The following is an 18,174-nucleotide window of genomic DNA, read 5'->3' as shown; positions in this document are numbered from 1 at the left end:
TATAACAATGCAGGTTAAATCTTTTTTTTAATCAATGATAATAGTCATACTACAATACTACAGTATACTTATCTGTCCTTGGTTCCTCCTCCTCCTTAAGTGCCCCCATAGCAAGCTGCTTGCGATTGTGGAACTCATTAGGGCTCAATCCCAAGCTGGGTCTTGTGTGACTATAGACAACCCCCCCCCCCCCCCCCAGCTCCCTACTCACAGGCTTTGACTGACAGCAACAGGACCCGGTGGCTCCCCCATGAGAAGAAGAAAGGGAAGACGAGCTGCTGCAGATTGGCACAGCATCTGATTGAGATCATGTTCAGATACAGTGAGTGTTTTTATTTTTTTTTTTACTTTATTGAAGATAATGCATTGGAGTAAAAAATGTTTTACCTTTACAACCACTTTAAATAACTGGATGATGTTGCATTGCAGTGAGATGCATTAGGCTGTGCTCTACTGCCCTCTAGCAGAAAACCATTATTATTGCAAAGCATAACAGTAATAATACATCTGTAAGCAAAAGAGATGCAGTATATAGGCACATGCACAAAAAGTACATGCCTTAATTATTTTATAATATATACACTACTGTACAATGACATACCACATGTTTTATGTTTTGACATGTACTTGAGTATCAATACTGTCATGCAGAAAAAATCAAGTGGTTACCTTAGTAGGCATAGAGTGTGCAGCTCCAGCCTCCAGCAAGACTGAAGCTACATCTACCTGCCCCTCTCTAGCAGAGATATGAAGAGGGGTGTAGCCATTTGTAGTAGCAGCATCTGGGTGAGCCATGTGTTGGAGTAACAACTGAACGATTTCTGTTTTGCCCAAACGAGATGCAATATGTAGAGGTGTCTGCTCCTCCTAAAGTAGAGGTAAAAACAGAACATGATGTAAATCAATTCCCCATGAAAGGTTATTGTATGTTTTATGAAGACAGTGGTTATAATATCAAGAACCTAAGATGTTTTTTTCTCAAACACTATAATTGACCTAAATTCACTTACCCCCAACAAAACTACCAAGGTAAAGTTATATACATTGTCTACTATACAAAATACAAACCATGACCATTTTCTGGCAGAATTTCCTCCAGTGAACATAGAGCTCCAAGAAAAAGGAATGGAACTCTGAATAGCTGTATATTTCAGGGTATAACACTGTGTGTAGTCAGAATTTAAGGTGCTTATGCCATATTAAGTAAGGATGTACCTGGGCGTGTTTAATAGTGCAAATGTTGCACACATTTTTGCCCTAGTTTACTAAACTTGAAAGGGGTAAAACTGAATTCTAATAACATGATTAAAAAAATGAAGTTCATGGACATCAAAGAATGATATCCAACTTGTACACAATTTAAAGTAATGGTGTATGTCCCATTCGCTGCTTTACAATGGTACATTCATTGCTTTATAAATATATATGTATTCTCAGCAAAAGGGTGAACTAAGATGTGTAAATTATTTGAACCACATCCATACCACAGCATTTTTGTTGTTAATTCACATACTTAAAGCCCAACTCTGAGCAATTTTTATTTTTCCCATGCAGTGCTCACTTTGTCTAGGGGTGAATACAGAGCCTATACTCACCTGATCCTTTGATCCTCTGGAAAATGGCACCCCCCATGTCCAGCAGTGGACTGTTCCTGATGTCTTCATGTCCAGAGCTGGTGTATGGGCATGATGATACCAGGAACAGTCCACCACACAAGACCATTGGGGGGGGGGGAGTAGACAGGCGCTGAAGGGACTGGTCTTGTGCAGGAAGGATCAGACAATTAGGTGAGTATATATTGACTCTCCAACCCCCTATACAAAAACAAGCAGCTAAGCTAAACCATGCAGTGCGGGCACATCCCCACTGCATGGGAAAAATACAAATATTGCCCAGATTTCAGCTTAAATCTTGCTATGGTGTAAGAACTGTATTTTTTTTTTTTTAAACAACTAATGAAAGCTTCTATTTTTGTTTTCCCCACTAGAAAAAATGCAATAATTTAAGGAATGAAAACCTGGTTGGTGATTGAGAATTCTTTGTGAATAATTTTTTATTGAAAAAACACAAACATTGATATTATATACTATAGGAGTAAATTTTGTTAATTTGTGTGGTAAAACTTTAGAAAACTAAATTTTTAATTATATAAATATAGCAAATGACAGGATGTAATGAAAATACCATATTGCAGTGAATTGTAGTGAATCGGCCTTATATATCCTAAAAATAGCATATATATTTAGAATAACTGGAGTGAAAACTTCAGGCCTTAAAGGGGCATACTGCTTAAGCTGCAAACCTGAGGACAACATGCTTAGCATTCTACTTTAACTGAGATGTTAGTTAATACTGCCAGTCAGTCAATACTGTGTGTACTGGAACAGGTGCAATTCATTTTTTGCATTTCAGTGAGTTTAGATGCAAGCTGTATGTAACATGGTAATCTAGATCAGTCACCATTGTCAAATACCTTTAGGAAAGAAAGAATGAAATAAATTACTAGTGTGCAAATGAAAACAACTGTAATATTACATGCATGCATATAACTTGGAAACTAAAGCTGCAATATGTTGATTGAAACATAAAAAGCTATTAGTATTCTCTAAGCTATTAGGCATAAGCAGTGGGGTTACAGGAACCATGGATCCCCGTCATGGCCAGGCTTGTAGCATAAAGTATGAAGGAAGGCTGCCGCATGGCCATTTACAATTAAGCACAGACACTTACAATGATTCCAACTGAAGGCTATTCCAGAGCAGAATGGATAAACAATTTAATATTTTATATATTCTATACAGAAAATGTTTTTTGTTCATAAGGACAAATGCGCCTGGACAGATAGATATAGATAGACAGACAGAGATAGACAGAGATAATTTTCACTTTATATGGTTACTTAGCTTACTAAGTTAATGCTGTGTTACCTTCAATCACCCAATCATGTGCAAGCAAAATCCCCTTTTTATTTTTGTATTTATTTATTAAGGCCATTATCAAGGCCATAAGTTTAAGCAAAGTCAATACACTTTTACAGAAATCATTGCCCTGCTCATGTATAGCTCCTCTGTTATTTTTCTCTAAATCTTGAAAACTCTTCCCCATCCTCCTTTTCCATTTTCTAACCAAACAAATGTTCGGGTGTTGTAAACAATACAGTAGCTTACCCTGGCTCTGGCATCTACCAGGGCACCATTTCTGAGAAGGCAACGAACCACTTCCACCTGCCCAGCGCGAGCAGCCATGTGCAGAGCCGTCTCCCCCCGCTGCAAATACAAAGATGGAGATTTGTTAAAAATGCCTGAAAAACTATTTATGTTTTACTGAAACTAAAATTTGAAAGATCTTGAAGAAAGTTCAGTACATAAAAAAACAGATATCTCATTACTGAAAACAAAATGTTAACATAAGGAGATATAATAACTGTATGCAACAACTATTTGTATAGATTTAGCGTGACATAATTATAAATTATTCCCATAGCAAAATTGTCCCAGTATTGAAATATTAAGTAAATTCATGGCATATAAAACTTATAATTGTACAACAGTTTGGTGCTTTTCCCAATGTTACTATGTTACTACTCTTTGCTAAGGCTTCTGTTTATTTTTTTTAAAGCAAATACTTTATGGAGCACCCACCTATACTGGGTCACTTGCATTATTAAAAAAAAATTGTATGCCAGGAAGTGCTCACCCCAGACATCTTGAGTAAACAAGGTTTATCAGACAACACTGGTCCCACTGCTTTTTCTCATGGGTTTTCCCTAATTAACTTAAATCAAAGCTGTATTTTGCCTATGCAGGACAAAGCAATAAGTTCATTTATTTGTGGGCAAGGTGTGTAGTGCTGTCTCTAACAACCCCCCCCCCCCCCTTTGCTCCAGTTGGCTACTTGATAACAAAGAAAAATACGCAGTACTTTCAGGTACAGCGATACACCCCCCTTAATACTACTCAACATTGCTGGTACATGACATTTAGTGCCGCAAATTTGGATGTTGTTTATTTAGAATGGCAACCCAATACACAAGTGCAATAGATCCCATTGATCTGCACTGTGGTGCCCAATAGCACACATGCTCCAGTCTGGTTCTTAGTCTGTTGCCATGCGTTGGCACCCTGTTTAAAAACTATTGGGCTGCCTTAACTCAATACCTGTCAACTTTTGAAATACTTTACAGTGACAAACTGCAAAGAACTAACAGGGGCCTAAAATAAAGGTATCAAACATTCATATGTGAAAGAATTCACAGATTATGGCCTAAATTGGTCATTGCCCTGCAGCTGAACAGCTCTCTATTAAGAAAATAAATAAATCTCCCCTGTCCCTATAGAAAACTGCTTTGCTTCTATTGATGACAGTGTATAAGAAGGGTTGGGCAGACACACATGTTTTTTTAACAAATACCGAGAGCTGGTCTGCATATAAACTGCTCTTTAATTGCAAGGAAAGAACGCAAAATTGTTAACTTTACATTTAGCCATTTAAACAGTTTCTCATTTTAAATCAAAACCTTTTCTTTCCAGAAAGGAGTTCCTCTTTAAATTTCAGACAACTTGTCCCAAAATTGCAAATCCCTTATCAGCAATTCTGAGCTGTTGGTCTGACAGCCTGAAATTTCCAGTAAGTGCAGAAGGGGTAGTGGGGAGGCAGCAGAGGGAGAGGAATGCATGGGGATGGGCATGCTATTTACGCCCTGTGTACTTTGATGGGGTTTACTTTACATGCCTAAGGTCCACAATTAGTTAAGAATATTTTTTACGGTGGCTGGATTATGCATGCATGGCTGGCCATCGTCAACTGCATGTAGGCCCCTTTATCGTCTCATAAGAATATGAGAGACTAGGAGATTCCTTGCACAAGGATACTTTCCCTGATGTTAACAAGGAGGGGAAACACGAGCAAGAGGAGTTTATTTTACCGTGGAGATAGCACACTAAATTATTGCACAGGACAACATATACCCCTATGCAGGCTCTTCAAGCAAAATAATTCAAATTCAGAAAACAAATGATCACTGTATAATGGTGTATATCAATTGTCCCATTGCATTTGCCAGCAAATTTAAAATAGTTACCTAATTTGCTTGCTGACAGATCTGATCCAAGTGACTTGCTTTTTTAAATGAGCAACTAAATAAAGTTTTGCTTACAAACAAACCAATGAATCCTCTCATACATGGGAAGGGTTATACATAGAAACATAAGCTGCAGTGGGGCACAAAATGGAACGGGTGGTAAACAGATGCTTTAAAGAAAGATAACATGCTGGCATTAGACCAACATTTGTCTGTTTTAACTAATAGATTTTCCTTAAAGCAATATTAATCCAAAAATAAAAAATATATTTCAGAGTTTACCAATTCTTAGATCTAGTGGCTGCATTAGTTTCCTTTTTTTATTTTTTGCTTTATTATCACCTGGTGATTCGGCCAGTAACTAGGTTATTTTTCAACTTCCTTTAACAGACCAAGCTATCCAGCAAAAGTAGCAATTAGAGCAGAAATCTTCAAACTCTGCAGAACTACATGTCCCATGAGGCATCGTAGAAATCTGACATTCACAGACATGACTAGGCATGATGGGAATTGTAGTTCCTGAAAAGCTGGAGGGCCATAGTTTGGAGACCCCTAAATTAGAGGGTTGAGACAATCCATTAAACACTGATAGAGGTTTTTAAAAGGATAAAAAAATTACAGTGACTGCTTAAAAAGCGTTACCTGGAGTTCAGCTTTAATTTGTTAGTCAGGTCCAATTAAATATGCTGGCGCACCTTACACTACTCTTTCTACAGACTGACCAAAAGTGTCTCCATTGTTCTTCCAGTCCAACGGAGACACTTCAAGACAGGAACTATGTAACTGGCCAGATCACCAGGTAAAAATAAAGGTAAAAAATAAATAAATACAATTAGTGCAGTCACCACATTTAAGGCCTGGTAAGCTGCAAAATAATACATTCTGTTTATTGGGTTTATTACTGCTTTAATTCAGAGTAGAATATGTTATTAAAAAAATATTTTGACAGTAGAATACACTGTTATATACTATAGGCTGTGAAAAGAGCTGTGCAACACAAAATACAGTAAAAACAGCTTAGGTAGTCAATTTAATGAAAATCAGTCCTGACCAGCACTGTTTAAATATGGAAAATGAATAACAAAAAGATTACAAGCATTTGAAATGATTACAAATCAATAGGATAAGCAGCAGAAAACGAACACATGCTTGACGTATCCTGTTTTTTAACTCCATCATCGACTCAAATCTCTTGAGAACCTTATGGCTCTTACTAATAATTGCTGATCCTTGCACTTTTCATTAGGGTTATATTGACTGTTTTCCCAATGTATGTATTAACTATAAATCTACAGATTACATTAAAGAGTCTAGAATACACAGCAGTGGATAGGCATGTCAGAATTTGTGCCCAACTACACGTGTTGGAAGACACCTGGACCCATCTAAAATTCTAAAAATAATTTTTGAATGGACGCAATAACAGGCTTTCTAGTTCGATAAAGTTTCAATGGATTACAGAAAGCAGACAAAACTATAATAAGTAATTTACATACATAAATTAGCTATGGACACAAACATATTCAATGAGTAACACTGAAATGCACATCACAGCTTTCTATAATGCTACACAAATCAAGTGAGTTATATAAGCTGGACAACATAAATAGCATTGTTTTGCCTATTCTGAGTCATTTAGGCTGTAAGTAATCTCTGTGTGTATTTATGTAGATTTGAGAGCAAACCGACTTAACACATTGCACCTTACAGAACTAGTTCCTGGGATAGAGTTTTAACAGGGAGCCAATGGCAGGGAGCGCATAGCTATGTCTGTGTTCATTTGTTTTCACAATCCAAAAGCTAATTTTGGATTTAACTGTTTTTTGTCTTAAAGACCCACTGGATTTAGCAGTTTAAATCTGACTGGATACACAGGTGATTTCAGACCATTATGGTTGCTCAGCACATACAAAGCAATGACAGGTTGATGACGGCCACAGCTGTCCGTAGGTGTACGCATGCAACCACATAAGTAACAATTATCTACAGTTGAAGTGGAAGTCTGGGCTAAATCTGCTCCCACCCTTATTCTAGGTCCTTTTTCCTCCAAAGTAGAGTTATTACTCAATGGAATATAGTTTTCTGCATCTGACAAAATTCTCATGCACTTCCCCATTGTACTTATCTTTATCCATAATGACAAATCCCTCTCCCTTATCTACAGGACAGATCACCACATTCCTCCTAGCACAAAGTTGCTCTAAGCCTACCTGCAAATTTTTGGGGGGTTTCTCTTTTCAAATGTTCATGGAGTCCAAGTCTTTAAAGATGAGGTCCCTAAATACTGACAAGGAGGGGGGAATCTCCCAACTGGGTTTAGGTGATTAGTTTGCTATCTATGCCTCTATAGTATTACATATATTTGGGACTTGCACTTTATGCATGGTTTTGCACATATATATTATTTACATGTTGATAGTTGCACGTTATTCTGTATATTTGCACATTTTGGTTACGTCTGCATGAATCTGATATATTCAAACGAGATTGAATTTGCACTTTATTTTTGGGGTGGATTTTCATACATACTATTGTAGTAATTGCATTAGTTTACTACATCCTATATATGTTAGATTTGTGGTCTTTACAATTTTGTTGTGGGTGATATAAGTTTTTATTTTTATTTAGCACTGCACTTATGGCTTATTATTTGGTAATGCTTATTTGTGATAGTTTAAGGCCCTAGTGCAAATTTTCAATTTGGTTTTCATAATATACTTACCTATTTTAAGGGTGCTCTGGTCCAGTCAAGTGATTAGCTCCCATGGGTCGTGTTACCGCCCAGGCATTGCAGTTGTTGTCGCTGCTCTCTCCTCTCCCCTCTCCCCTGAAGAGCTGATTATGTGACCAGAATGGAGCGTCCCTATAATAGGTGAGTATAGACATATTTCCCCTACAGGGTAGTTAGTGTAGGACTTAGAATGGAGGTGAGAGCAGGTTTAAGATTAGATAGGTTTAGCCCGCACTTCCACTTAAAGGACAGATGATCACCTTTGAATACAAGCTGTTAAGTTCCAGAGGTGATCATCTCTCCTAATCGCAGGTAATCGTCTCATGTGCTATTATATCTGAATACTAGCAGACAACTCATTGCTTTGCGTGAGCTAAGCAGCTCAAACTTTCTGCAACCACCTGTTAATCCAGTCACAGGAATCTGCTGAAATCTTGCCACAGGTCCAGTTAAAATGCTGTGAAAATGTGGCCTTACTGTTTGTTTTCATTAGAAAGCAGCCACTGCCCAAGAAAAGATTGCCTGCTGGCACCATGCTGCCAAGAAGGACCCTTGCTCTCTGCATAAAAGCAGTGGTCTCTTTACAGAGGTCTAGCACGCCCCTTGCTAAAACAGAGTTCTCGAATATGCAAGGAGAATGAGATTTGCTTATTGAATTCCTTCTTCGCCTAAGAACACAAAACATAAGATTTTGCACACCTTTTGTTTTGATGCACTAGGAATGCAATTAGCCAAATTTAAACTTAAATTTCAATTGGGCTTTAACTGTCTCTTATAGAGAGATTATTAGATTGTACGCTCCAACGCGGAAGAAGTACTCTTCAGGGTGCTGTGGATAATGCTTGTATTATATTAATAAAATACAGCAACTGACATGCAGGTCAACAGGTTAGGTAGTTTCCTCACAAAGAAAAACACCTGGTGAAATTATACAGTTGTCAAGTAGGCTGTAAAATGCACATTAAATCTAGTCATTTAGTTTACTGTAAGACATACTCACAATGTTAGTGACATCTGGAGAAGCTCCATTCTGCAGCAGAAGGAGGACTATGTTCAAGTGGCCCATGAATGCAGCCACATGTATTGGAGTGAGACCAGACTGTGGAACAAACCAACAGGCATTTTACTCCCCTGCACAACACCAAGGTGGGCTTCCACATTTACAAGTCAGCAGAAGAATAAGAGGATAGAGAGAAATGACGGTGGATATTACAAGTAAAATGAGACAGGGACAGGACAGAGAAAGCAGGAAATGGGATGGAAGATTTTGTAATCTAAGAAAACCTGTTCTACCTCTGTTATAGCTTGAATTGAAGCCCCATATTTCACTAGCAGTTCCATAACTTTGATACGGTTTTTCTTGCAGGCAATGTGCAATGGAGTAAAACCATTCTGTTCAGAGAAACAACCTGTTAGGAAAACCCATGCACACTTCACACCCAAAAAAAACATGCAGCTCTCAGAAGAAGCAACGGTGAAAAGTAGAATGTGAGTGAAAACCACAGTAGTGTTCTGCAGCCAATGCAACACGATGGCAGTCAACAACTACATCAATTCAGGTGTTTGCAGTAAGCAATATAGAGTTGTCTTCAGTGTCTGGTGTTTATGGTCCCAAGATGATTTGATTATAAAGGATCAGATGATGTTTTAGATGTACAGCACTGTACACCGCAGCAGACACCTCCAGCAGATCTTTCTCAAGGGGAAATGCATAATAGTAAATTGTTGCCACAAGACACAAGCATTACTGGGGGTGTCTACAGTGCATACAGATATATCTAGCTTGCCTGTCTATTGGCTTTAGCTAGATTGTTAGTAAACACCTCACAATTATTTTAAAATCTTAAATTTTAAGTGTGTGTATGTATATGCAGGAGTCTTCAAAAAGTTTCTGCACTTTTTTATATTAATTAATTATAATTGAGTTATAAAAAGTGTGGAAACTTTTTGATGAATCTATATATATATATATATATACTGTATATATATATATACATACACACACACATGTACAGTACAAAAGTGCAGTAGAAAGCAGTACGCTGATCACTTTACCAGAGCACGGGCATTGGGATTTGCTCTTTTGTCCAGGAGAAGTTTAGTGACACGGTAATGTCCACAATGTGCTGCAACGTGCAGAGAAGTGAGATAATCCAGGGTAACATCATCCACAGGTGCCTTGTGCTGTAAAAGGTGTTTGACACATTCCACATGATCTCCTTGAGCAGCCATGTGTAGTGGAGAAAGTCCATTCTGTATTAGATCATAAAACAAATTGTATTAGACCAATAATCAACAGTAGCTAAACAAAGTAATGTTTCAGCCATGATCTCTGCAGCCAATTTATAAAAATATGAGGAAAACATATGTTTTGTGCTGTCTATTTTTTATAGCTCATCTCTCTATATTTTTACAATCCTGACTTGCCAAGTAAAAAGATACTCACTCCAACCTTGTACATCAGTGACACATTCAGAGCTTCGGTTATCTTTCTGTCACCTCTGTTGAATTCTACCTACACATTTATACGCAGAACAAACTGGTGACACAAGTAGCTCCAATGCATTTAGCCTCCAAGACTGTCGTGGTTGTTCTTGGAGTAGGAAAACCTCTACAGCAGTGAAGATTAATCACAGATCTAACTCTGCTCCACTACCAAATCAGAAAAATCTGTTTTCAGTGGAATTTCACTTTAAAATAATTAACTTGATAATTTACTATTATAAAGTAACAATAAAGTGTATCTAAGACCTAAACATTCTCCTTTTTTTTTTTTTTTTAATATAGTAGGAAAGAATTCGTACCCCTGTCAGATTTTTATTGTTACATGTGTTACCACTAGGGAGACTTACTCTTTCTATTTTTCCTGGTAACCATTGGGACTGAAAATGAAGAAAAATCCAAAGTTGTTTCGGTGTCAACTGTCTCATGTCTTGTATTATCTACAAGACAGAAAGTAAATCTTCCCATCTAGACACAAATGGTTTTATAAAAACCTGACAGGTATTTTACCCATTCCAGCACAGAGGCACAGCATTAACGAGGGGGCTTTTAAAATTACATTTTTAAAATACGCTAAAACTTTCAATAATTGGAAGAACAATAGATCTTGGCTGCATACTTTCCCCTTTCACTTCACATCATTTTCATGCTATTTCAGTAGTGCTGCCTTATAAAGGTATTTATACATTTTAGAGTCTAACACAGAAAGCATAAAAAAACACATGCCTTGGTCCTTGCGAGAAGTGGTGCTCCTCTTTCTAGAAGTAACTCCACAGCCTGGTCATGTCCACTCCGTGCTGCACAGTGAAGCGGAGTAAGCCCATCCTGAAACAGAATTACATGCCAGGATCGTAAGGGATTACATGAGAAATGAGAAACATTTTATGCCTGCAAAGATGTGTGCTACGTACCTATGTTTTATTTTTTTTATACAGTTTTATTCAGTTTTCTCAAAACAACAAAGGAAAATATATATAGTATGTGTTCCAACTAGGAATAGGTACAACAGGGAATACACTGACACTACAGCGTTACATACAGAAGAATTAAAGTGTATGACAAGCCAAAACCTAGTTCTGGATAGAGGAAGAAAAGGGTTTGAACCCCTATCTGGCTTTTTTCAGCTATCCCCGACTCTGTTACAGAGACTTCCCCTTACTTACTGTCCCAGTGAATCAAAAGTAGCAACAAGCACTGAAAACCTATTTTATTTAGTAAGGCAAGGGAAGGCCAGAAGCCTGTCAGCAATTGTTACTGCTGTCTGTGTGCCTGCTTGAAAGATTGTTTCTTTCTATATGTCCTGGTGACCCATGTCATTGGGACTAGAAGTGAGTGAAATTTAAAAATGTTGAGTTGTCACTAGAACAGGAATAGAGGGGAACACTTTAAATAGAGAAAATAAATTTAGGGAGAGCAATGCTTCTATCACTGTATTTTTCCCTTTGAACTAAGGGCGTGGTATATTAGCGCACACACATCATTGCACATTATGCCACGCATTAATGGGAGTGTCATTGCTTTTCTGCAGTGTGATGGTGTGAACTGGGCCTAAGAGTGAACCTGGCCATCATTCCACATCATGCCACACATTATTGTGTGTATCATTGCATTACTGTAGTGTAATGGTGTGAACTAGGCCTAAAAGTGAACCTGGGCTATTGATTCCGACATCTTAATGTGTATACTGGTGTGAGGGTGGAGACCCTCTTGTGATATTTTTATGCCTAAAAGTAAACAACCAATATTAACCATCCATTACTGTACTGCTATTAATTTGGGGTGCAGAGAGCCCCTGTATTGTACTGAACTACTATTTGAATATCCAAGTCATAGAGAAAAGTAACAATAACGTTCTTTATTTTTTGTGAGTTTTATCTCTCTAAAGCTGGGTTTAGATATCCATGGTGCAATATCACATGGTTCACACTGGTGCAATTTCAGATGAGACTTAGGTCGCCCTGAATTGCATGACAATGAAAATAACATTGTTTCCAACGATGTCAGTTCACATTGATGCAGCATAGCTATGATGTGACTTTGGGAAAGGGTGCTGTGCAACTTTGGTGCGATGCTATGCGATTTTATGGTCCATAGAAAAATGAAACCATTGCATCTACATGCGTAATTGATATGATTTTGAGTTCAATTTGTGCTGGTTGTTAAGACTCAACACCAGCCAGCATCCTAACAGTGTTGAGTCATCCCTGGTGTCAGCAGAATCTAAACAAAAGAGCTAGTATTGAAAACAGCATAGGGGTCCCCCCTCAATCCATACCAGGCTCTGCGGGTCTGGTATGGATTTTAAAGGGGATTTTAAAGGGGAACCCAAAAAGTCGCCCAAAAGTCCCACTGTAGCTCTGGCCCATTGCTGACTTGAAAGCCTTGGTATCTGATGTAAAAAAAAGGAAGAGGTTTTATAGGATACAGCAGAAAGTAGAATACACTTTAGAATAGATAACTTTTATATATACATCAGAAAAGGAATTATTTTATAAGTGTAGCAATACCTGTTCAGTAGTTAAATAATTTTTTTTTTCCCAATTGTAACACTATTTTCTATGCAACAAAGATTAGTACTAGACTTAGAAAGAAAAATATATACCTAGCTAGAATCTTACCTAGCTTGTGCTTTAAAATGTTTATAGGAATATTACATGATTGCAAAGTTTATTTATTTTTTTAAATAAAATTAGTTTATACTTTCCTGCTCTATACAATGGAATTGAACAGAGCAGCCCCAAACCTCCTCTTCTCAGGTCTCCTGCTGGCGCTCCTGGCTCCTCCCTCCAGAGAATGCCCCCATAGTGCGGGCTCGCTCCAGAGCCTCTCTGTCTGCATCTGTATACACAGACAGTGGGAATCGGCCCCACTCCCTGTTCTCTTGTCATTGGCTTTAATTGACAGCAATTGCCTCAGCAAAGCCCGTGAGACCGGGATGGAAAGGGAGAGAAAAGCTGCAGAAGGACAAAGCGCCAAATAGAATGAAAGCTCAGGTAAGTGAAAAGGGGGGGGGGGGGTGAGGAGAGATACTGATGCCTGAACATTAGGGTTAAATATACTTTAGCTTTAGAACCACTTGAAACTGCTAATAAATTAAGTAGGTTTTGAAGCAGGTTTTGGGGAGGCAAGCACTATCATTGGGCAAAACTACCCAACAGAATTCAATAAACTTTTTCAAAATACAAGTTGAAAAATCCAATTAAACAGAGCTTTCATAGTGGACATGTTACAAAAATAATAACTACAAATGGAAAACTACTCTAACAGAAAAAAACTAGTATATTATTATTACACATGTTATTGTTTTTAAGAAGTTGAAAAGAAAAATACTGCTCCCACCTTCCATCTTCTCAGCTTTTGAAAAATTAAAAAAAAAAGAATCCATCAAATTTTAAAGGGAAAAGCAGATCCAGACTTAAAGTTAAATTATTTAAAGATTCCGTATTTTTAAGAGAACAAGTGCAACTTTATCATGTATAATTAATTTCTCAACAGATTTATATCTTCATAATGCACTGAATAATTTAAGTGGCTCCAAAACACTGCATGCTTTAGAAAGATTATTCACCCTCCATTACGTTCGAAAAGCAGTGTTCACTGTGTGCCCAACAGCCATCTCTGGTGCCCACTCCCCTCCAGATGTGTCTGGATTAAATGTGTTTAACTGCAAACATTAGGATGGAAACTTTCTGGGACGGTAACCAATAGTATACATTATAGAGAACACACTAAACAGATATAGTTAAAGTAAAAAGACATAGGTGTTTTTCTTTAGAACTATATGCCTTGAAAACCATGTGCTACATGTAAAATGGTTGTTGGCCAGAATTGTCCAGTCTTATTCACTTTGTACCATAATAAAGGGAAGCCATGAGTCCCATGGGTCTGTCCTTTCTCTCTAATATCCATTTTTTCAGATACTCTACCTAATACATTTTACCATGGGATAAGTAGGGAATCAATACCAATGATGGTCAACTTTCTTGAAAAAGAGGTAATTAAGTGCAGCCTCTAACATCCTCAATGGGCCGCACATTACATTTTGTAATTTCCTAAAGAAAGCTACTAGAGTCAGCAGATATGCAATAGGAGATGGTCAGAGACTGCAGATATTCTATAGGAGTTGGTCTAGAATGTATAAAGTGGGCACAATTTATTTGGGCACACTTTCATGGGTTTGCCTCTGCCTAAAACATAATGCTGAGGTAAAGAACAGGTTTAGGCTGTTTTTTTTTTTTTTTTTAAAGTCCCCCCCCCCCCTCCTTTAATTAATTAGAGCACACTTGTGAACAGGTGCTTTGTGTCCAATGGTGTGCAGGTTTTTTGCCAGAGACCTCAGTATATAAAGGGGCTCTGGCAGATTGGCTTTTGGCTGGACGCTATGAGCAAAAGGATCTTAACCACCCTCCCACCCGTCTCGAGCACTTTATGTGGTTTGTCACCTTTGTATCAAAGGGGGACTTTATCGGTATTGGAAGTTATGTTTTGCTTGAGTCATTACCGCTAAGCATTGTCAGTTTTGTTATTTGCTAATATATTGGTATTAAAATATTATTTTGCATTGTATTTGCATTGCATTTTTAGACGAAATATGTACTGATTAAATGAAAATCATATGATCTGGTATCATAGGAGAAAAACTTTTGTGTTTGTCTCTTTGGATAATTGGATGATCTGTCGGCTCTCAAATGCTGTGTACTAACATTATTGTACGATAGCTTTGAAAACTGTATTTTTCATCCAATTTTCTGATTGTGTGTACTAGGCTTAAGAACCTAGCTAGGGAAAACACAGACTACTGTCTGCAAGGGCTCTGAAGGCAGCATCTCTGCTGGCCAACAGAAATCTATACAATACTCACGTCTTCTTTACCCGCTATTCACAGGTTTACATTGAGCACTCCCAGAACCCAGTAACCGTCACCTCTTGCACAAGGTGTCAGAATTGAAATCTATGCGTAATCTCCTATAACCCAAGCTGAGTAGATGCATGCCTAAAGAACATGGTAAGATAAAGCAGGTGTCTTTGAAATGCAGATTAAAAATACTGAGAATTATTACCAAGCTGTTCATTTTTGCCTGGAGATGGGCTTTACAACAATTGAGATAAATAGCCACACAGTGAGCACACTGTTAGTTGATTGGCAAACTGACAGACTTGCAGTGTAGGAAGAAGCAGCAGAGCAAACCACTGTGTAGCAGTATAGAGCAGAGAGCTTGAGTATGTGATAAGTAAATATGGCTTCTCCCATGTACAAATATAATTACGAATTATATACATAGGAAAAAGGTTTTTAAAAGATTAACACACACTGATTTGAATGTTTATGTCAATTTGCTGCAAACACTTATGTATGTCAGCAACTGAGGGTATATTAGTACCCACTGAATATGCAAGATAATGCTTAGCATTGTTGCTTAGTGACATGTCAGTGAATGGTGTAAAAATGTACTGATGTACTATATACAGTATCTCACAAAAGAGAGTACACACCTCCCATTTTTGTAAATATTTTATTATATCTTTTCATGTGACAACACTGAAGAAATTATACTTTCCTACAATCTAGTAGTGAGTGTACAGCTTGTATAACAGTGTAAATTTGCTGTCCCCTCAAAATATTTCAACGTACAGCCAATTATTGTCTAAACTGCTGGCAACAAAAGTGAGTACATCCCTAAGTGAAAATGTCCAAATTGGGCCGAAAGTGTCAAAATATTGTGTGACCACCATTATTTTCCAGCACTGCCTAACCCTCTTCACAGGTTGCCACTGGAGTCCTCTTCCACTCCTCCATGACGACACCACGGAGCTGGTGGATGTTAAAGACTCTGCGCTCCTCCACCTTCTGTTTGTCTGTTTGAGGATGCCCCACAGAAACTCAATAGGGTTTAGGTCTGGAGACATGCTTGGCCAGTCCATCACCTTTGCCTCCAGCTTCTTTAGCAAGGCAGTGGTCGTCTTGGGGTCGTTATCATGTTGAAATATTGCCCTGCGGCCCAGTCTCCGGAGGGAGGGGATCATTCTCTGCCTCAGCATGTCACAGTACATGTTGGCATTCACGGTGCCCTCAATATACTGTAGCTCCCCAATGCCGCCAGCACTCATGCAGCCCCAGACCATGACACTCCCACCAACATGCTTGGCTGTAGGCAAGACACACTTGTCTGTGTACTCCTCACCTGGTTGCCGCCACACACGCTTGACACCCTCTAAACCAAATAACTTTATCTTGATCTCATCAAACCACAGGACATGGTTCCAGTAATCCATGTCCTTAGTCTGCTTGTCTTCAGCAAACTGTTTGCGGGCTTTCTTGTTCTGAGATGACAGCTACGCAGACCAATTTGATGCAGTGTGCGGCGTATAGTCTGAACACTGACAGGCTGACCCCTCACCCCTTCAACCTCTGCAGCAATGCTGGCAGCACTCATGCGTCTATTTCCCAAAGACAACCTCTGGATATGACGCTGAGCATATGCACTTAACTTCTTTGGTCCACCATGGCAAGGCCTGTTCTGAGTGGAACCTGTCCTGTTAAACTTCTGTATAGTCTTGGCCACCATGCTGCAGCTCAGTTTCGGGGTCTTGGCAATCTTCTTATAGCCTAGGCCATCTTTATGTAGAGCAACGATTCTTTTTTTCAGATCCTCAGAGAGTTCTTTGCCATGAGGTGCCATGTTGAACTTTCTGTGACTAGTATGAGAGAGTAAGGCCCCTTTACACTTGTGCGACTTGTCATGCGATTTGGGACTGCAAAATCGCATGACAAGTTGTTCTCCATTATTTCCAATGAGCCCCATTCATATCTGTGCGACTTGAAGTTGCACCAACTTCAAAGTAGTCCCTGCACTACTTTTGGCATGATTTTGATGCGTTTTGAGGAAAAGACATTATAAGCCCACTCAAACTCGCAACAAAGTCGCGTCAAAATCACAGTAAAATCGTGCGACTTTGAAGTTGCACAAGTGTGAATGGGACCTAAGAGCGATAACACCAAATTTAACACACCTGCTCACCATTCACCCCTGAGACCTTGTAACACTAATGAGTCGCCTGACACCGGGGAGGTTAAAATTGCTAATTGGGCCCAATTTGGACATTTTCACTTAGGGTGTACTAACTTTTGTTTGCCAGCGGTTTAGACATTAATGGCTGTGTGTTGAGTTATTTTGAGGGGACAGCGAATTTACACTGTTATGCAAGCTGTACACTCGCTATTTTACATTGTAGCAGAGTGTCATTTCCTCAGTGTTGTCACATAAAAACATATAGTAAAATATTTACAAAAATGTGAGGGGTGTACTCACTTTTGTGAGATACTGTATACTACATATATATATATATATATATATATATATATATATATATATATATATATATATATACAGCGTAATATAATACAATAAGAAATATCTTACCCTGGTTTTGGCATCAATCTGTCCTCCGCGGTCTAGCAATAACTTCACCATGTTTGTATTTCCTCTTTTAGAAGCCACATGCAAAGGAGTAATCCCATTCTGTGCATCCAGAGAAAAGAAAATAGTTTTATCACACCTAGGTCTAAATCAGATTTTACACCTTTTAATATTTTTTCCTACCTTAAACATAAATCATGTTTGCTAGCAAAGCAAGCTGCCAATAAACATCAATTCAAAGTGACTGAAAACATATATAAATGTTATCTGACAAAGGCACCTACTTGCCTGTATTGCAGATGATTATTACATCTTTACATTATATTGATATTTCACATGCAATTATTGGCTATATTTAAATATCTCCTATTATATCCAATTTCATGGTAAGGTTTGATGCTGAAAAAGATTAACTGAGTAACAAATAAATACAGAAAAACAAT

The 18,174-nt window shown here is 38.2% G+C and overlaps 1 protein-coding gene across 7 annotated transcripts in view; it reads right to left on the bottom strand.

Moving 5' to 3' along the window:
• ANK2 (ankyrin 2) overlaps positions 1 to 18,174 on the bottom strand; it is a 302,460-nt gene that overhangs the window by 173,455 nt on the left and 110,831 nt on the right. For 5 of the 7 annotated variants that reach the window (XM_082254220.1, XM_082254221.1, XM_082254222.1 and 2 more), the window contains exons 1-5: positions 9,867 to 10,060; positions 9,105 to 9,203; positions 8,812 to 8,910; positions 3,168 to 3,266; positions 670 to 867 (exon numbers count right to left, since the gene is read on the bottom strand). In XM_082254220.1, the coding sequence (XP_082110346.1) occupies positions 670 to 867; positions 3,168 to 3,266; positions 8,812 to 8,910; positions 9,105 to 9,203; positions 9,867 to 10,043 (672 nt within the window). In that variant the 5' untranslated portion in view covers positions 10,044 to 10,060. Of the gene's footprint in view, positions 1 to 669; positions 868 to 3,167; positions 3,267 to 8,811; positions 8,911 to 9,104; positions 9,204 to 9,866; positions 10,065 to 11,039; positions 11,139 to 17,734; positions 17,834 to 18,174 lie in introns of those variants that run through there. The other 2 variants (XM_082254226.1, XM_082254223.1) reach the window with 2 other exon arrangements.

Source organism: Pelophylax lessonae (assembly GCF_965119305.1).
Source record: "Pelophylax lessonae genome assembly, chromosome: 1".
NCBI lineage: Eukaryota > Metazoa > Chordata > Amphibia > Anura > Ranidae > Pelophylax > Pelophylax lessonae.
The sequence above is the reverse complement of the archived record's forward strand: the minus strand, read 5'-3'. Positions and strand labels throughout refer to the sequence as shown.